Source organism: Erithacus rubecula (genome assembly GCF_903797595.1).
Source record: "Erithacus rubecula genome assembly, chromosome: 6".
Lineage (NCBI taxonomy): Eukaryota > Metazoa > Chordata > Aves > Passeriformes > Muscicapidae > Erithacus > Erithacus rubecula.
In genome coordinates, this window is record NC_136688.1 from 18,765,775 (window position 1) to 18,787,364 (window position 21,590).

At 41.0% G+C, this 21,590-nt stretch overlaps 1 protein-coding gene across 1 annotated transcript in view; it reads left to right on the plus strand.

Moving 5' to 3' along the window:
* Window positions 1–19,858, plus strand: part of GALNT18 (polypeptide N-acetylgalactosaminyltransferase 18) — a 164,417-nt gene extending 144,559 nt beyond the window's left edge. The window contains exons 10-11 of the mRNA XM_079310158.1: window positions 6,845–7,009; window positions 19,390–19,858. Of these exons, the coding sequence (XP_079166284.1) occupies window positions 6,845–7,009; window positions 19,390–19,536 (312 nt within the window). The 3' untranslated portion in view covers window positions 19,537–19,858. The remainder of the gene's footprint in view (window positions 1–6,844; window positions 7,010–19,389) is intronic.
* Window positions 19,859–21,590: the final 1,732 nt, after the last annotated feature.

The window sequence follows — 21,590 nt, forward strand, 5'->3', positions numbered from 1 at the left end:
TAGCAGATGGGAAAACACTTGATTTTTGTCTTAGTGATGTATGTGTTTGTGTTGCTCAAAATGAATTTGGATTCTGTTGGGCATTTTCTTAGCAGGGCTGCAAAGCTCTTTTCTTTCAGATGTAGCAAGAAATGCCAGAATAGGAATCAGGAACAATGCAGACAGCCAAGTGGAGGCAGTGGGGGCTAAGTCTGGATTTACTGGAATCCACCAGGCTTCTCTTTAGCTGGAGTTACAGTCAAGGATGAATCTGCTATGAGACTTTGGACCTGGTATGCTAATATTTTACTCCTGACAATAAATGACTTCATGGATTCATTTGGAGAAAAATATGGTTCAGAGATGGAATAAAGTCGTGGTGAATCAGGCTTCTTATCCCTCATAGTTATTATGCCAAAGGCAAGGTAGCAAATAAATACTGCTGGTGGTGAGCATTAGGTTTGCTCATTAGAAATGCAGAGTCGTGTAGCAGTCTCCAGTGTGATTTCATCTGGGAACATTGCCATGAGGATTACAAATGGCTTTCAGCCTGAAAATTGGTATGTATTGCTCTAAACTTACAGTGGGGAGTTGGCAATTTATCCTTCAGATAATCATCTTGTGTTAACTTGAACATCTTAGAGTAACTTTCTGCTACATGATAAACCAGCTCCTATGAATAATTTACTGCAACTGGCAACCCACTTCAGCTCTGAAGTCTTTATGAAGTCTGGTGGCTTTTCAAAGTTTCAGAACAAACTTGGAGCCAAAAATCCCATTGCACTCCAAATCAGTGGAATTTCAGTATTAATTGCAATGGGAATCACAATTTGACCTTTTAGGGCAAACCTCTCAGGGAAGGTGCATGTGGTATCATAGAAAAGACCAAAGCTGTGCATTTGTGTCCAGGTAAGCAGAGCTCATTTAGCCTCCCCTGTATGGGGAGTGTTGCAGATTTTATCTTGTGTAGGTGTTTGAAATATTTTCACTGGGAAGAATGATGTTGGTTGAATTTCCTGGGGTTTCATTTCTTCTGGGGCAGATTTAGGTGTGATCACCACTGCAACACAGCACATGAGATGTGAGTGTTGTACCAAAATTACCCTTCCAGCCCTACAGGAAGCCTGCCATGGCAATCAAGCTGGTGATTCAGAAAGAGCAGCAGCAGCTTTCAGTTTTCCAGTGAGGTCTGTCCCAGCCCTCGGGTCTGGCTCTGCCTGGATGAAGTACCAGAGGGAATTCTGGGGTCATGCTTAGCACCATCCCCCTGCGTGAAACAGAAGCAACCAAAGCTTGTCAGGGATGTTTAACATCACCAAGGTCTAGGTTCCATATGCATATCTCAGCTCTAACCCTTTATAAATCACTCTTATTTTCCCGCTTTGAGCATTCTTGCAGAGCTCTGCTTTGTGCTGGGCTCCCTCCGTGCCCCTGGCATGTGTGTGTGCTGGGCAGGGATGCACAGCATCCTTTCCAGGAGCACTGGCTGAGCAGAGGATGAGCTCCTTGGCAGTGAGAGGGCTGTGCAACAGCTATTTCAAGATTACAGCTGAAAGCAAAATTTCTCTCAGAGGAGATGGGAATAAAAGGGCCAAAAAGAGCCTTTGTTCTGAATGTAGCAATTGAGATTTCGAGGAGATTGTGGCTCCAAGCATGAACTCTCCATTTTATCTCCCCTGCTGATTTACTACACGAGGCAGTGTCAGGAGAGAGGGAGAGTCCTGGCATTCTCCAAAAATGAGCAAGGGTATTTCTTGATCCAGTGACAAATAAAGGGTGAAGTGCTTCTCCTCACTTCTGCACTTGGCTTGAGTAGCAGTACTTGAATACAGCTTCTGTTTTCATTGCAATATTGTAAGCTTTCTTGATAGTTTAGCAGATTTTTAGAAAATGTTAAGCTTAGAATATTAAATAGAAAAAAATAAGATTGAGCAAACCAGTTCACCTGGAATGCAGGTGTGGAGAACATCTCAAACACCTAATTTTCTCTAATACATCCTAGTCATTATGATGATTTTCTGAGAATCTTGTGCAGGTCTGAGCTACCACTCATTCATATTCTCATCCTTTAGATATCATTTTTCAGGACAAATAAATGTTTTTCTTAAGAAAAAAAGATAAATTCTTTAACAAAAGCAAGTATGCCATGACTAAACCTCACACTTCCACCTCCTGTGAGGATTTGAGGAGACATTTTATTAGTTTTCATTATGTGATACCAATCTCAGTTTTCTTGTCTTAATGTGAATAGACAGATATTATTGGGTAGAGCAAATGGGAATGAAGCCATGGCTTTAGATAGGACACTTCTAGTAAAATAAATTCAAGCAAGCTCCAGAATACTTGGTCCCTTAGTTGGAAGGTGCCAGTTTACAGACATAAGGATATTTGCAGGCCAAGTTTCTCAGCAGATAATAAAAATACTGAATTCTATTTACAAGAAATCCCCTCATTTTACAGTCTGGGGGAAGATGAGTTATGAAGAGTTTAGTTTTGAGACTGGTCTTTGAGAACACAAGAGAGGCTGGGACAGGACCCAGAGTGCTCCTCTTGAGACCAGGTAGGAAAACTCTGTCACTTTAATAATTTGCTTGCTGTAAACCTCCAGACTGATAACACAGGGTTTTGTTTTGAGGAATTTGCTTCCCATCACTTCAGTCCCTGAATGCAGCTGGAGCTGCAGGGACAGCAGGGAGCCCTGACAGCTCAGAGCCAGCCTGTCCCTGTGTGCAGAGGGAGAGGTGACACTGCCAGAGGCCCAGGGCACACATTGGGACACTGGGGATCACAAACCCTGCCCAGGTTTATACAGAGTTTCTCACTGACACTGATGCTGAATCCTTGCAGCTGCAGTTTCTGAGAAGGTAAGTGCCTTGTGTCAAATCTAACTGATTTCCTGAGCAGCAGTGCTCCCTGCCAGGTGCCCAGGAGACATAGCTCTGCATCAATAGTGCTGTAGTGGGAAAGAAAGAAGGTGGTAAAATGCTGGGGGCTAGAACAGACTAATGGAATGTGAGGAGGCTTGTTTTGTTACAGATGAAGGGAGTAGTTAGCTGGTGCTTTGGTACCAATAACCAAGCAGGAGTCTTTCTGTGCAAATTCAGTAGCTCCTCTGGGAGTATGTGTGTGATGGTGGTGTGAAAATGTGTGCTTGTTTTCATAAGGAGCTTGGAATTAATGCTGTAAATCAGCACACAGCAAGTTTCCTCACTTCAGTGGAAGTAAGTATTTTTTTATCTCAGGTCTAGTCCCTTGAGCAAGCACTGCTGTGACATTTGCTGCTGTAGCTCAAATGAAAAGTCCAAGTTCTGAGTAAAATTCTCAACGTTTCCCCAACAACTTAATAGTTCATGTTTAGTGTTCAGTCATTTGGACTTCCAGGACAGTACTGGAGCTGTTCAGCAAATCACTGCCCTGAATTACTGCAGGATTTCTGTCCTGTTGTGTTGCTTCATGGTGTTGTTTGCAATATTGTAGAACAAATGTGCTGGGAAAATGTGTTTCACCAGTATATTTTCAAGTGTTTTAAACAAGAGTGGCTCAATTGTCCATTTTATGCTGAAGTGGGCTGCAAAAACAGCTTGTGTGCTTGTTGATGCTTGTGGAAAGCATCCTCCTCAAGAAGGAGTGCTGTGACCATTTATCTGTTCAACAGCTTGTTTAAATCACAAGTGCAAGCCATGTGTTTATAGGGCTACAGGATAAAGCATGAGCATGTGTTTAATCTGTAAGGCCCTACCTTACCTGAAGGTCAATTTGAAATGTGTTCAATAAAAAGGCATAGTGTGCCTTGTTAGCATGTATGTTTTGAAAGGGTAATTCAGTTCATTTAACTCAGGTGATCTCCTACAGCCTGCTCCAGACAACTAATTTGTGTACCATCCTTAAACAAAAAATCCACAAACTATAAGCCACAAAATGCAACCCCTCCCACAAAAAAAGTATTTTGGAAAGTGCAAGTTAGCAAAGAGTAACAGGTGTGAAAGCAATTAAAGTATTTAAATATAAATAAGTATATAAATATAAGAAACTGTTTAAAGGGGGGCTTTACCGTGGTTTCATGTTTAGTAGCTTTAGTTTTCAAGCTAGAGCAGTAAGCAGTAGTGTCAATAGCTGATTCTTTTATCAAATGGATCTCCTCCCTTCATCCCAGCAGAGTCATTATTGTGTTCTCTCAGTGCAGGGACTGTTTCATTCATTCAGGATGTGGGAGAGGAAGCAGAGACTCTTGGTAGGTTTAAGATCTGGCCAAGCACAACACAAACCAGAACCTCTCTGTTGCTAACATGCTGCTCAAATCAAATTTTTAGAGATTGTGTGCTTTTGATGTGATTCTTCCATCAGAAAAACACAGCAGCCAAGCTGCAAGGTTGTGCAGTGTTTTCAATTCTAAAGTGAAATAAGAAATTGATTTATTGTGTAAGAAACTAAAATGTTTGTAATGATGTACAGGAGAGTTAAATAGTGTCCACATTACTGGAAAAGCAAAGGGACACCTTGGAGGAGCCTTGCAGGACTGGCTGCCACCCTGCCACGTTCTATTTGTTTGAGCTTGTTTTTATGTGCCACTTCCTGAGCTGAAAAGTGCCTTTCCCAACACTAGGTGAGAATTCAAGACTTCTCACCTCTTTTTCTAACTGGCCCACAATGAAAAGTGAAGTGATATTAGCAGGTAGGCTCTCTTAATTAGCAGCCTGCTAATTCAATCTGTTAAGCACAATTGTATTTGATTGTTGTGCTTCTGTAAAGTTTTGCCAACAAGCAGAATTGAGTAGTTCCTCCAGCTAGAGCCATCTAATTTCCCTTTATGTTTCCTAGTAGTAATTTCAGGTAAGAGGTAAAGGAGCTGCAACAAAATCTGTAGGGTGTCCTAACAATCCCCTTTTAAGATCATCTTGATCTTACAGCCTTGCTCTGTCACTACCCTACTCTTTCTCAAAAAAAAAACCCCAAAAAAACTCTGAATAGATCATAAACATGTCTTAAATAGTTACTCTTGGCCCGTCTAGAAAGTGCATTCTAAATGTTTATTGTTTTTCTAAGTTTTGTTTTGCAGGAATGTTAATAACCTGAGCTGTGGATGCAGTGTGATGTTGTCAGTGTGCCCACAGTTCTTAACAGTTTACTTCAATCAGAACCACCCTTTCTGGAAATGTTTTCTGCCAGGTCCTTTTATTGCCCTGCTCTGCTCCTGTAGGGAATGGCTGAACTATTCAACTTTGCTCTGTTCAACCTCTGAAAACTTCCACCCACCTTTCAGCCAGCTCAGGCTTAGTATCATTTCTGTGGGGTAAAAACAATGAAACTCCATTAAGGGGGGGGAAAGCTTGGATTAGTCTAAAGCATTAATGGTAACTGAATTAACTTGAATCCAGCTCTGTCAGGTTACATCTGCCCTGGCAGAGTTAAAGGAGGGTAAACAGGGGACACAGTCTGCCCAAAACTCACCATTTGTTGTGATTGTCTTCAATCCCTGCATTGAATGCTTCCAGCATTCCTTTTATTTGTTTGTCAATTAATTAATTTACTTACTTATTACATGAAGCTCCTAAATCTTTGTAAGATCTGGCTTGCTCTGCTTTTCTGCTTTATCTCCTGCTTTATTGAGAACACTCACACATAAAACAATTTACAACATCAACAATGAGCAAATACCAGAAAATTCTGGGCACTGAAAAGATTCCCAAATACACCCAAGCATCATTTCCAGTTTCCTTTTTGTTACAGACAAATATAATAGCTACAGTAAATTACAGGGACATTAATTTGGTGCTTCTGTCCACTCTTGTCTGTTGTGACTCTGCCACCACTGAGCTACCAAAGACTTAACACCTACAGCATGATGTTTCCATTTCATCTTTCTCATAGTCCTTCCAAGAAAAAGATCTGATTTTAGCAAAATAAATTCAGTTTGTGAGTAGCAACCAGGCAATCCTGGCATAGTCCTGTGCTACCTTCCTGGGTTGACAGGTAACCTGTCAATCTGAAAGAGGATACATCCCTCCATCCTTCCCCTTCTCCTTCTTTCTTCTAGAGAAACCTCCCACATGTCTTTGTAGTCAGATTAGAATTTGTATAACATAATAAACTCATGTCTTTGGTCCCAAGTGCAATCCCTGAGGCCTTTGAGGTCCCTTCTTTGCTAGAAATAGAGAGCACCAGTGGCTCTTGGTGTGCCCAAGGCTTTTAAGGCCTTTCAATAAATACCTGTTTTGTCCATTTAGCTCTGTCTAGTCTCTGTTCCAGGTCAGCTTTTCTGGGCATCAATATAGAGAGTAAAATGAGAATGAATGCCCTGAAACATGGCTGTTCTGTTCTCTCTCCTGCCTGTATCTCTCTCCAGTTGCTAATAAATTTTTTTTTTTAATCTAGTGGCTGCTTCAAGTGTGGGTTTCAGCATTTGCTTGTAGAAAAGCTTCATTCATCTTTCTATCTGTCCTGTAAAAGTTTGAGATGCTCTGAACTCCTGTGCTGCTGTTCCCTTTCTTTAGCTCTCCAGTGAGGTGTTATCCTCAGATGAAATAATCTAATCAGAGCTGATGGCCATATTCAAGCCAGTCCCAGGGTGGGTATCTTCCTCTTTGAAGACCCTCAGTATGACCATAGAAAACAGTAGTAAAAAGGCACAGGATGAGACAATATTGTATTTGCGTATCTCCTCTGAAATACTTAACCAGCATTTAAACAATTATATGTTAATTTACACCAACTTTTAAAATGTTGTATTGCTTCCTGCATGAGAGGAAATAATTTAAGAGCACGATGGGGTCAGCCTACTGCTGTTGAGTATATTTATCTTTGCCATTAGTTTTTGGTGCTGCTTCTGTGCAGAGGCCACAAATGCTGTTTGTGCTTCCTGTTGCAGAATGTTTATTACACAAGCAGTCAGCAGCTGCACGTGGGTGTTCTGAGCCCCACCATCGACGATGATGACAACAGATGCCTGGTGGATGTGAACAGCAGGCCCAGGCTCATTGAATGCAATTATGCCAAAGCCAAGAGAATGAAGCTTTACTGGCAATTTACTCAGGTAATCCTTACCCAGCAGCCATTTCAGAAAGTTTTAAAGCTCTGTTTCTGTGTTGAAGTGTGAGTAACCTGTTTGCTAACAGAACAGAACCAGATTTATCCTTGTTTTCTTTGCACAGAACCAGGAAGCTGGTTTGAGTTTTGATCCCAATGTTAGCTACCTCAGTAGGGTACAACACTTGTGTTACATTTTAATTTTTATTCACCATTAATAATTTGTTCACCATGAGTAACTTGAGTTCACCAGGGATAACTTGTTTCTAAGGCAGAGTACTGTTATGGGGGGGAAAAAAAAGGTTTTCTCAGTTTAGTCAAATTTAAAATCTATTTAAGAACAAGGAACAGAAATCTTTTTGTTTGTTTATTTTTTAGAGTTTCTGAGTTTTAGCAACTCAGAGATGGGGACAGTGGATCATTGGTGATAACAGCCTCATAATGAGCCAGTTCTGCAGTTTCTTTCTTAGAAAGGCTTCTGCACATGAGTGTGAGAGGTGCAGAAAGAGGCTCAAGGACAGGCTGAGAGGAGCTTTCCCTGTGATGAGGATGCTGAGGACACTAAGGCCAGGCCTGGGGTCTGCATTCAGAACTGATTTGGAGATACAAGGCAGAGTAAAGAAGCCACAGCAGTTCTGGGTTCAAGAAAGATGCTCTGCCACATAACTCTTGTGGAGATCACTCTGGTTGAGCTCAGAGGAAATGCAAAAGTGGCTCAAGGCATCTCAGTGTTTCCACAGAGAAACCCTGGGTTACCCTGAGGACAAAGCAGGTTCCAATGGTTGGAAGCTAAAGAGAGTCAAATTCTGCTTTTCAAAGAAAGATGGGTTTTCCCTAAGGTAAGTTTAACAGAATGGAACTTTGCCATGTCAGGTACTGTCACACTGGTGTCTCACTGAAATGGAATGACATTACTTTCCAAAACAAGTTTAGCTTCTGGGGGAAATCCATAGCTAGTGTGAGTTTGCATGGTGTCACAGCTGCTCCTCTGAAGTTTTGAGTCAAGAAATCTAGTTGGGTACTCCAGCCCCCAGGCTGAGGCTCACCATTAAAAGCATTTTTTTTCCTGCATTTAATTTTTCTGTAACATCCATGTGAGTTGGCAAATATCTTCTCTGTCAACTCAATAATTTCTTTAACAGCCATTATCCATATACTTCAGATCTTGTTAATACAGTTAGTGTCAGTCTTGGTGCAGACAGCATCTGGACATTAATCAGTAAAGCACAGTATTAGCTTATTTTGTGTTTATACTTGAAAGTCATCTGGGTCTTTAAGAGGTAGTTCTCAAGCAACAGATGTTAAATCCCTAAATGGGTCCCTCAAGGGCAAAGTTTTAATTATATCTTCTCAAAAAATTGTAAAACTAGTCTTCTCATGAGAGGAGCCTCACTGTATCCATCTCTGCACTTGATTTTTTTTATACCATTTCTAAAAAGTATAATTAACATTGAAGAGTATTTCAGTAACATTTTAGCATAGTCCAGCTCTCCAGTGAATGCACTGCATACCCCAAAGTGGTGACAATGGTTTTTACTTCAGGATATTGCTTCTATGTCATAATACTGATAATATTAGAGTGTATTTTGGGGGTTCAGGGGGCAGCAATAGAAGGCCTTGATAATTTGGCTATTAAAATCTTTAAAAATAGCACTTAGTGGAAGGTTTGTTGCAATTCCATGTTCCAGCTAAAATCTCTCAATGAAGGTAAATTTGACTCTATGGCCTCTTCCTTATGCAAAGGAGCTTCTCCCCAAGAGAACTGAAAGCTCATTAGTTGTTTCTTCATGATAAATTAAGAGACAAATGAAATAGTTAAAAGTTTTCTCTTCAAAAAAGGATTTTGATAATACCCAATACAGTTAAAATATCATCATTGCTCAACATGCTGCCTGGTAGCCAGCCCTGGGTATGTTCTGTAAATTGGAAGAAAGTTAATTAATGTCATCAGGGCTAGCCAAAATCAACTGGTGACCTCCATTTGCAGTGCTCCCATTTAGTCTGGTGAAAAGATGTGATTGTGTGGCTGTCTTGGAAGTTCTCTCACTCTAAAAAAACTCTGTTTTAATCATTATTTTAAAGCTCTGGTATTTCTTTTCCATATTGTGCAGTGAGCAGGACTACTGTGAGTATCAGGACTGTAAGCATTGATGCATATTTAATCTAGAAATTTGTGAGCTATTAATTAAAATGTAGCTGCTGGTGTAGCCCTTTGTAGCATTTTCCTTTAGCTGCAGCTGTGCTCTTGAGCCATTCCATGAGAATGTCTGATGGCATGGGTAAGTGAAAATACAGCAGAGTGGAGAATTGTCTCAGATAGGGAACAGGAAACAGACTGGCCACCCAAAGCAGGATAAAACAATTGAACTGGATCAGCACAAAAATCTGTATTTTCACTGCTTTACAGACATTTATGTTAAATTAGTTTGAGTGGGGAAGCACTATAATCTGAGAGGCCTCTCAATAGTCTGTGGTGGGACACAGCAGACTGGTTGATAGAAAATTGTAATTAAAAAAAAAAATATTCTTCAGGTAACACTTTACTCCTCCTTTGTACTGTGTTGTGATGAGTGAATTCCACATGAGAAAAGTAGAACATGGAGTTATCCTCAGGGGATTCTTTGCTTCTATAGATCTATTAAAAATTATTTAATTAAGTCACATACTTTAGGTCAGAAGTGTATACACATATATACACACTTGTGCATATATATCAAACTTGATTTCTTTTTTTATCTTATATTTTACTTTGGTTTTAAAATTTGATATTCCCCTGCTATCTTCAGTTGCAGGCAGCTGCAGTCAGGCACCAGATGTCCACTGCTGCCTTGTGGATAAACTTGTGCTTTGATGGGCAGGCACTTGGAGGGAATCACTACCCCTGGTGTCTTTGTCCTGTACAGAAACTTGCATTGAGCATTCAGAGCTTGCAGTATGTGTTTGGATAATCAGGTTCTATCCTGATGAGCACATTTCCATGCTCCACAGTTTTGTACAGCTGCCAAATGCAATGAGACCCAATGAAATGTAGGCTTTGGTGGCATTCTTGCTTCCAAAGCTTCTTCGAGTGTTTATAACAGTAATTATGTCAAATTATGTAAATTACCCCAGAAAAGACTCCCATCAGCTGGGTGGTGTTCAAGAATTTTATTGTTCAGGCTGTTTGTCAAGTCTTCTCTTAGGGAAATGTTTGTTTTGGAAATGATCTTATGCTGGAATGTCTTATTGGTGTTTGACTGCTCACCTTGTTCAGTCTGTCTCACCACTTTTCATTCAATCAGAACAAAGCTTGTAGCAAAAAAACCAGTAAACATGCAGAAATTAGGGTAGATAAGAAAGAGGCAAGAATTCCATGGTTGTGGAAAGGTCAGAATTTTAGTAAAATATGACTTGAAAGATGATCTCAAGGAAGCTGCTTTGGCATGATGAATCATGAGGAAAGGCAGAGCTCAGGCTGTGAGCTGGTTTTGGCCAGGAGCAGGTGCAGACTCTGCTGGCAGCAGCAGCAGCTCCCATGGAGCAGGGGCTGGCACCCAGCTCCAGCTCAGCAGCATCTGTCACTGTCACAGCCCCCTGTGCTGAGGCTGGTGCTGGCACAGAGGGGCTACCAGCTGTGGGAAATGGCCAGAGCACCTGGACTGGTGAGACCCCAGGACAGCTGTTGGTACAAACTGTTGTGGCCAGCCCAGTTCTCTGATTTGTTAGGCTTGTTGATGTTCTGTAGAAGCAGTACATTCTCAGTGCTGCAAGCAGGTTTTTTTGGAGGGCAAATCCCAAATCTGGGGGATTTTAAGAAGGCTCTCAGTCTCCAGTGTGGTTTCTCAGGTTTATTGCTGGTGCAGTTGCCTGCCCTACAAGTGAAATTTGTCCCTGGCAGCAGATCAGGTATTCACTTACCCCACTGGGGGCTCCTCCAGAGGCATGGCAAAGCAGGTGGAGGAAGTTTTTCTGTGTTCACTCTTTATCTTGAGCTCTCTCCCTGTTTCTGTTTACTTGGACAGGGATGTGACTATTCCATTCTAGCCAAACGAGCCATGCTCTCACTTTTTGCTGCTGTGAGAAATGCAACAGGGGAGAGCTCTGTGTAAGAAGAGGTAAAAGAGAGGACACCAGGCTGAGCTAAAAGCTTGGGATTAATCATTTACAGCTGTTTCCTACTTGGTTAATTTAAGTAATTCAGCTTCCAGTGTGGTTGCCATACAAAGGTAGGAAGAATCTGCATCTATAGGATGGGCACTCACCACATCCTTCATGGGAGGGAGAAGATGTTAAATGTTTGGAGGGAGTGCATTGTGCTATGGCCAGAAACGATAAATAAAATTTGCTTGCTGACAACTGTAGTTACAATATGTATTTCCTAAATATCTTAGTAGGAATTGCTTGGGAAGGAAAAGGGAATAAGCATATTAATTGAGTTGTTACAGGTATTCCTCAGATAAATATGATGATTTAGATCTTTTTTTAAATCTTCTGTTTAGCAGTATAAAGAAAGAAAGAAAAGACCTTAAAATTACTGCATTTACATCTTGTTCCTCCTGCAGACTTTGCCTTTCAATGCCTGTTCCCCCCTTTATCTGATGCAAATAAAGGTTGTGCAGTGCTGCCTTACTACAGCCACATCCCAGAGAAGCACAGGAATGCAGCTGCATGGCAGGGTTGAGCTGCTGGGCTGGCAGGCAGGCAGAGAATCTCTGCAGCAGTTTCAGATGCCCCCTTGCTGGGCACACAGAGTGCAGAAGCAGAGCCCAACACCATTATACAGCAGCCTAATCTTAATGCCCACTCCTGTTTTCATCCCATCCCTTCCAGAGGGATCCATCCCAGCAGAGCTGTGTGTGCCTAAGGAACAGTGGCCCCATCCCCTGCAGATCCTCCCTCTAGCAGAGCCACAGGCTGGCAAAGCAGCATCAGTGGTTCAGCAGGAGTTGGGATTTGTGTGGTGTTTCTGACCACAAAGGATGCAAATCCTCCCAGCATGTCTCTGGGCTGAAGACATCCTGTGCTGCTGCAGAGCTGTGCAATTAGGCAGTGCTGTTTGCCTGGCAGCTCACAACAGAGAGGGATGGTGATCCTATTAAAAGAGACACAGACTTTGATCCTGCAGCAGGAATAGAAAGAAAAACAGAACCTAATTACTCAATTAAATGAGCCAACAGACTAGGTTAAGCCCTGTATTTTTTTGTGAGGCAATCTGATTTTTAAGTAACCAGTGTTGCCAGTTTTGGAGTTTTGAAGCCCAGACATAAAAGAGCACTTCCACAGACCCCAGGGGCCCAGGCTTGGTGCAGGGATCCAGTACATCAGCAGCATTTCTATATTTGGGTATTCTTTGCCCATTTTTTGGTCAAATATTACCCCAGCTTTCCTGTACTTCATATTTGAACTACCTGGATAACTGCACGAGGTGTTATAGCTGGAGGACAAAGAAGCTGAACCCTTGTTCTGCTTAGACATGAGAAAACTATAGTTAATGGTTCCATTTTCATTTTGCTCTAGTAAATTTGTCCCTAAGACATGTGTAACTTAATATTCTTGTCATATTTTAATATGACAATATTAATTCTAAAAAAGATGTATTAACATATTTCTTTTTATTCACCATGAACTACATCTTGCTATAAGCCTATAAACATTTTAGTACCGTTTATGGAGAATAGAATTAAGAAGCACAAAAATCTAAATACATACAGATCTTCACCATTTTGAATACTTGACTGCAACTTAAATATGAAAATGTCTATGCAAAAAACAAGCACAAAAATATGGAGCAGAAATATTACTATAACAATATCGTGTTTTAACAACTGATGTTAGATTTGCTTGGCATTTATTGCTAACTGATGTTAAATTTACTTGTTAATTATTGCTGTAGCTAGTGGTAACCAAAATTTTATTCTATCAGTTTAGTTTTCTATTTGAAGTCATTTTCTAGTAGCAAGTTGTAATCTTTGCAAATTGGTTTAGAACTTGCCAGCTAGAAAGTTTGTGTGAAGTACAGCAGTAAAATGAGTTTTTAGTGGGTGCATTTCAAATCTTTTCTAGCATATCACATTATGCAGTATTTACTCTCCTGAGAACTACATTTAAGCTCCAAAGACACTTGTGCTGAATTAATTTAGAGGAAAGTTAACAGATACCCTTGTTTCTCCTTCATAACAGATACCCTATTTGCATATTTTAGCATCTAATTTGAAATGCCACTTTTATTTACAAAGAAATCATTTGCTGGGGTTGCACATGATCCTTGCTAACTTCAGGTACATCCAACAATCACAGGTGACAAAGTGACAACAGTTCCATCACTGCAAGGCACTGCATGCAAATCCAGTCTGAGCAGCTGAGCAGAGCCTGAGCTGAGCTCAGGAGATCTGAGCTCTGCTTTGGGCTCCTCCTTTGCCCTGCTGCTCCAGTCTCTGCTTGGGTTCTGCTTTCCCCAGCTCTGGGAGGGATGGAAGGAGTTCTGCTGTTATTATTTCTAAATAATGGAAACAAAACTCTGTTTCTATCAAGTCAGTAAAAGTTGCATTTTTAAATCCCAATGGACAAAAAAAGCAGTATGTATATAAGCAAGATTTGGCTACCAAGTAATCATCTTACAGTCTGAGAAAAGGTGAGAAAAATGTTCCCTTGGAAGTCAAATAAATCAGGATGAAAAAATTGACAAGAAAAGTGTTTGTTATTCAGTGGAATGATCAGGCCATCAAGCCTGGTGTCCTGAACCCAAGAGTGGTGACATTCAGTATATCAGACAAAAAAAAGAGATGACTTTCATTACTGTCTGAGTGAACTGCACAAGGTTTGTGCTGCAGCAGCAAGGACATTCCTTCCCCAATATCAGTTACAATCAGATTTGTGTGGTTAGTGGGGAAAAAGCCATTTTCAATAACTAGACACTATGATCAGAGTCCCAAAGAGCCCAGCCTAAATTCCCATGTTTGACTGTGCAGATCAACTGAAATACTGGTGCAAATTCATTTCTTAATTTTCTTCACTTGCCACTCAATTTATTTCTTAGGCTCTAGAGACTGGTTTAATCACAAGCATATAATGATAATGCAAGTAGTTCAGTTTCTGGGTTAAAATGCATTAAGCCTTCTTCTTATGGAGCATCCAGATTAGAAAACTTAGATTAATTAAACACAACAACACATACACAAAATAAATAAAATTGTCATTCAGTATTTTTGTTTTCCAAGGGAGTTATTTCTCACATATAATCTCATCTAAACCCCATAAACCTCTGGAAATTTGTTAATGTGGCTGGGAAAAATATAAAAATCTTAGCTTTCTTAGTTGTGCTGAAAGGAGTTATTTAAATATTCCTGGAGATATTTAAAAGGCACGTGGGAGTGGCACTTAGGGACATAGTTTGGTTTGGTTATGGAACTGATAGTGTTGAATTAATGGTTGAACTCAATGATCTAAAAGGGCTTTTGCCACCAAAACACTTCTGTAATTCTGTATATCACAATGATATTACTTGAAATCAAACAGGGAGGCAAAACCAATGAACACACAATTTGCTGCATCACAGATCACAAAATTAATTAACTAAATTAATTACCTCATCCAGGAGACTGTCCCAGGCAATGGTCAGTGCTTCTGTTTCATAAAAATGAGCTCTGTTGAGAGCCAGCACTTCACTGTCAGTCCAGGAGGAAATTCCCTTCTTGGCCCCTGATGTGCTCTCTTTGAGAAGATTGAGGCTTGATTTGTCCCAATTATCATCTCAGCATGCCTAGAAAGAGTTATCAGCACTCTTAAAATGAACTCAGCCCATCAAGAACATTTAGTCAATCACTGAACATTGACAGTAAATTCAACAGGCTTTCTATGGTCTCATAAATCATAATAGTTGTAGCAAATTTTTCATCTAACACTCCCTTTTTCCTTAGAAACTTTACCAATTCCTCACTGCTATTCACAGGTATTCATATTTTTGAACACTGAAGGCAGGTACCGCTGATTTTCATTCCCCTACTAAGCAAAGTCTTGTTTTTATTTCAAGTTCCTATATTTTGCAATTCCCCATCATCTGAATATTCCATCACACTTCAAAACATCTTTGTTGCCTTTCTCTGTCTCACACTTCAAACATCTTGAAGCAAAGCTAGATCACAGCAGATGAATCAAGCCTGAGTTGCATGCAGAAATAATTTATATGTAATCTCAGAATGAAAGAGAAAAAGGTAACTTTTCTGAGCTTTTCACAAAATGCATGATTAAAACATTCAAATAAAGCAAATGTCTCCAGCACTCCTGTCTTTTTCAAGGTTGTATCAAGATATTGTTTAACTGCACAGGCAGATCTTGCATGGCCACAATCAGTGAAAAGAAAGATTGTTAAAAATTCTGGGATTCAGTTAGAGAAAAACTACCCTGCAGAAAACACTGGACAAAGCATTAACTTTGAATATTTTCTATAGGTCAAGTCTCACACAGAACTCTAGAGGTGTTTAAAACACAGATTTACCTATATCCCACTCTTCTGCTAGAGGCAGTATTAGGTGCAGCAGTTGTAGTTGTTGCTGTGAGCTGGCATAGTTCAGAAACACCTCTGAAGTTCTAATTTAGAGCTGGAGTATCAACGTTGGAGCACTCAGTAGCCAGGCAGTGCTGAATGTGCTGGGTTCTGCAGCTTTCTGGATGCTCCCAGGCAGGGCTGCAGGCAGATTTGGGCAAAGGAAGACACAAGAGACAAGTGTGAACATCAGTGGTGAGGAAAATAAAATCAGAAATTCCAGTCTGTGGATCATCCCTCACCATCGTGCCTCTCTGCAGCTGATTCCTTCAGGTTCCCAAAAAGGCAATTTATTTCTGAGTGACCTGTCCTGGTACTGCTTGCTCAGGACAGCTGTGCTCAGAAAAGCCAGCACATCATCCTCAACTGCCCAGCCTCAAGCCACTTTTCCCTTTTCCACCAAGGACTTGCTAGGTCAGTGTCCTGGTTTGAAGGACACGTGTCTGCCAGTAAAGGCAGAAGCTTCTCTTTGAAATGGAGAATGTAAACCCCCTCCCTCCAAATTACTATAATTTTGAAATTAAGGGGCTCTCAGGCAAAGATATGGCAATTAGGAATAACAGTTCTTTACTAAAAAAATTAAAATAGAAATACTTTATTTCAAAGAACAATCCCAACCCTGCCAGAGTCAGAATCCAAGCTGGCACAGTCAGTCAGTCAGGGTGGTGGCACAGTCCCATTCCATGGTGCTGCATCCTCCTGCAGGGGCAGATGTGGCTCAGCTGGAGCAGTGCTCCTGGAGAAGGGGCAGTTTCCTCTGAAGCTCCAGGGATGGTGTGGAAGGCTCTGGTTTTCCTCTGGAATCCAGCGGAAAGAAGGTGCCCTGGTGTCCAAAATCTCAGTTTTTCTCTGGGTAGGAAAGGCTTGGCTCCTGCCCTGGCTGGAGCAGCTCCCAGTGGGATGATGGAATTTTATCAGCCATGCACTGGGACTCACTGGCCATGAACAGGAGATATCTCCTGGAGGGAGGATGGGCTGTGGAAAAGATAAAGATGATTGCCCAGCTGGTTTAAAGATGGTCCATTAGCAGATAATGTGTGCCAGGAGATCAGGGTCACTGCCACACCCAGCTTCAACAGATGGTGACAGAATCCACATTTCTGGCCACATCAACCCAGCACAGTGAGCCTGGCTCTCAGAAGATCAACATAACACATCATCATCTGGATTTGCTGCCAGATAAAAAACCAAACAGTGCCTTCAGCTCTGCATTCAGCCATGATTATCAGGGCTATGTATGGATAAAGGATTCCCTTTTTAATCTGCTTGCCACTCTACCACAGCCACCCCCTCCCCAGGCAGTGTTCAATAGTTAATTCCAAAAATCACATCATATACCTGCAGTATTTGTTTTTACTGATGCTTTTCTGTATGTTAGGCTACTGCTGATACAGTAATAATTCATGTTTCCTTTCTGAAAAATATCCTTAGTCTGGCCAATGCGCTCTACTCCAAAACTTCAATTTTCTTAGTCTTATCCCAGTTTTCTGTAGTAAGACACATTTCCAGCTATCATATCCTGAAGAGCTTCTTATTATTTTAGTGAAGGCTTCAATTTAATTATTTGCAAGTTATTATTTTCTTAATCTTTCTAGCAGGACTGCAATGTATTATAAATCTGTGATAATTTTTTTATACATGTGGAGAAATGTTAGTGATAGGTATATATCCCCATGTTCCATTTCTGATTTTTATGCTCTAATTTTTGTTCTATTCCAGTTATATTCTCTGTATGAAACTGCATTTCCTTGTACCAGGTTGAATTGCTTCTATTTTAATACCTTAATTAACAGTATCATGTATTTCTATATCCTAGAGAGAGTAAACAAATCAGACCATCCAATCTAGAGTAAATAAAACAGAAAAGGATTGCACAGAACCACCAGTTATTGAAACCTGCCCTGGGCATACAGATGAGGCTGTTTCATTTGATTTGTCACAGCTGCAGTATTAAAGATTTGGTGCAGCATTATGAAAATTTAGCATTTATGATCATGTAAAACCTGAGCACTCAGATGTCTTGGGAGAGGAAGGAGACAAAATTGAGATGTAGACATTAAAGTGGTGTTACAGCTGAATGATGTGTCTAATCCCAGTGTCAGAGGATGTTTTGCAGTATTTACACACTGAGCATCAGCAAGCTCTTAAATTAATTTGGAGGGGAAAAACAACCTCACTGCAATGAGGCCAAAGTAACCAAGGGAGTGGGGGAATGAGAGTAGTGAGGGGGGGGTGTGGGGTGAGTCTAGGATAAGAGAAGGAATGGAATATAATAAAGCTTTGACAAAATTTTCATCCTAGTTTCTTCAAATTTCTTGTATGTCATGCAGTGTTCTGCTTTTGGATAGTTTGAAGTTGATGCTCCCACCAGACAGCCAAATTTAACTGCTGTTATTAATGCAGATGTCAATACCAGGTATCCAGCAGTGGGAAGATGCAGTTCACCCAGCATTTCATTATGGAGGGGTGTTAAGATGCCTCTGCAAGCCTGTCTGTCCATGAAGCAATCAGTGGGAAATGTTTCAAGGCTGCACACAGACCTGCCAGGAGGATTCATGGGAGCCACACATTTCAAATTTTTGTGGATTATTCTAGAAAAGGTCCATCTATTCCAAAGCTATATTTAAAATGTGGAGCTTTGAAACCTGATCCTGTATTTCATCAGCCAGGCCCAAAATATTCTTTTAGGAGTCACATCTTAGAGAAAGTTCTTGCTAAGCATTGCTGGTGGGATGGGAGAGGCCCCTCAGCTGGTGAATGAACTTGTGCAGAATGGCACAAGCTGCCCTTGTCTGGGGAGCACTGAGGCAGCACACAGCCTTTCTGTGGGGTTATGCCAGCATCCTTGAGATTATAACAGAAATCCTGACCAGTTCTGCCTTTATAGTGCAAGGTATAACACAGAATTGAGCTGAACTCTGAGGTGGTGGGGTTTTGTGTGGAAATGGGTGCTTGGTTTGGGTTTTTTTTATAGCAATTGCTTTTCCCATGGTACATATAAGCAATTTAAATACTTCTGCTCTTTTCATACTTCAGGTGTACTAATCTGCACTGACTCTATTCTTTGATTGGCAGCTTAAACCAGCAATTCTCTGTACAAGTCCAAGATGCTGTAGAGAAAGCCACTTTTCAGACTTCTGTGCAATTACTCTACTCTGTGTATCTTGGAAGAAACCTCTCAGACACTGAAGTGTACAAGTTATCTGTTGCCTTCCTTAGACAGGAGAGAGGAGGAAAGAACCAACTGAAAAGTGATTTAAAAGGAGGAAAATGTAATTCATGGCACCTGCATGACAATTTAATTGTAATTGAGGTCTGTAGTTATCTGTGTGGTAGCAGTGATTTAAAGCTTGATGCTTTAAACTCAAAAGTGAAAGCAGGGCTTTAATAAGGCAACATTAAGCTGGGAACTGAAGAGAATCAATACTGAGGATTAACAACAAAAGGTTATAAAAGGCATTTCAGTGTTCAAGGAATAAACAATTTTTGGCATTTTATCCTTTATACAGCAGACTCTGGCTGTCTTTTGCCTTATTTTGCTGTTCAGAAGTGCAGCAGGGCCACAAAATCAGGGAACTGAAGCAAAGAGGAAAGCTCTGTGGTTAAGAAACACAGCTCAATTCCAGAAATGCCATTTGCTGAAATGGAAACCAGGCAATTGGGGCTGCATTAGGGATTACACCGAAGGTTCCTTGTGACAAAGGAGCCTTCATTCCACTCCAGCATTGTCTTGTCTCTAACTGGGAAGTTTTTCACAGTAGAAGGGCACTGGGATGTTCTGTAACTTACATTACCCCACAGCAGCAATGCAGCACGATCAGTTGTAACACAAACACTTTCTTTTTCTTTTTCCCCCGTCCTTGCAGGGAGGTCCTATCCAGAACAGAAAGTCCAAGCGCTGCCTGGAGCTGCAGGAAAACAACGAGAATGAGTTTGGATTTCAGCTGGTGCTTCAGAAGTGCACTGGGCAGCGCTGGTCCATCACAAACGTGCTGAGGAGCTTGTCATCGTAGCAGACTGCATTTTGTACCCATCTCTTTTGCTACCGTGTAGCATTGTCGCCTGCTGTACTGTATTCCCCCAGCTCCCCTTCCCCCAGCTCCTCCCCTCCCTCTTTTTTGTCCCTGATTTGATTTTGTGAGTGTGTGGAAATGGGGTTTGTGGGCTGGAAATAAGTGGTTTTTATTTCACAGTGATGTTTTCACAACGTTTATAGAGATGCTGAATGACAGGTGATGGGTAGCCTATCCTGAAATATTTTACAACTGTAAATAGGAAGCAAATGGAGAATATTTATAACTCAAACTTTTATTGAATAAAAAAGCTCAAATGCTATTACTGTCTAGCTGTCTCCATGGAAATCCATTTGGAAGCTAAGTGCTGGTTTCATTCTTTCATTAACCCCAGCCTGATGTGGGCATGTTGCTGCAGAGCATCAGAATTCTCCAGACTTGTGATGGAAGTTCTGCCTGCACACCAACAGCTGCAGCTGTGGGAGGGAGGATTTCCTCCTTCTCCCACTCTTAGATCTGTCCAGGTGTGCAGATACAGGGGGAAGGTGCAGTGTGAGGAGGTGTGCAAAACCCCCAGAGTATTTTCCTTCTCCAGTCCCACTTCATAAAACCCCAGAGAAAACCCCAGGGCTCTAGTGAGGCAGGGAAGAGAATTCAGGAAAAAGAAGGGGGAAAAATCTACAAGAGAAAAGCAGCAGCTACTGGAAGAAAACTGAAACATAAACCCTGACATTTTGGGTTGTGGGTTGGCCTCTGTTTCAGTGACTGAACTTTTCTTCTGGTTCTTCATTGTTCTTACAACCCCTTTTTTAAATGCACTTGTTCCCTGGGTACCACAGACTTGGGTAAAAAAGGTTCCATCCAAGAGAAAAAGGAAATAATTCCCTCTGCCTTTCTCCCTGCCTTGAAGGAGGTGTGGAAGCAATTCCATATCACTTCATCTCTGCTAAGACTGGTGAGGAAAGAAAATTTGATGAGGCAAACCAGAACACTGGGATTACTAGAATCTATTTCCAGCTGCTTTTATTTGTATGTAAATTCCTTCTCCTTTATTACTCTATTTGTTCTTTTTATTCTGTTTGCTACCTTAAGCAACAGTCCTAACCTGTTTTGGAGCTGGTTATGTGCCAGACTGCCTTTTGCAGTCTGAGTTCACATGCAGGATCAGCTCACAGCATTGCTTCCTGGGGCTGTTCAATAAACCTTGGGGCACTTTAATTTTAGGTGCTCTAATTTCTGCTATATATATTTATCATATATAAGTCATGTATAGTTACCACGGTGGTGTGAGTCTTGAGGGATGGGGGCATCGGGTGCAAATCCTGATCAAAAAGGCTGAAAACAGATTCTATTTATTTGTTTTTAAAGCTATCAGACAATTAAGATGGCTTGTGTGTGGCTGACAAGCAGAAAGGCAGGAAAGCAGAAGATGGAATCTCAGTGTCCTGGCCCCATGACTGGCACAAGCTCCTTGAGCAGACTGTGCCAAAGCAGATTAACCCAGCAGTTACCAGCAGCTGTGTAAATGGGACACTGCCAGCAGGACTCCAGAGCAGGCTCCTCTGTGGGCAGCAATAACAATAAAAACATCCAATAATTATTTTCTGAATATAGATGATACTGGCTTTTGCTTCCCTTTAAAAGATAAAACGTCATGGTTTCTGGGGTCATATTTTGCCTTTGGTTTTGAAACAAATGTGAGCTTGCCTTACAAATGACATTCAAACACAGCCTATTCTCCTTTTTTGTTGTTGTTGTTGTTTATTTGGGGTTTTTGTTTGCTTGTTTCATTTTTTGTTTTATTTATTTTTTGTTTCTTTGTTTCTCAGCATTTTCTCTACCTCTCAGAAGTAGTAAGGGCTGTTCAAAGTGACAGTCAGTTATTAGGCTGTTTGATTCTTGTCTGTACAAGTCTCTTGCACCCCTCAGCTCCAGGGATAAGAACTGCTAGTTTATAAACTTTGAGGTTCATTTCAGAGCACATTTCTGTTTCTACAGCCCTTGGTGCTCTTTCTCATTGTCTGAGATGTGGAATGACTGACTCTAATGTTCTG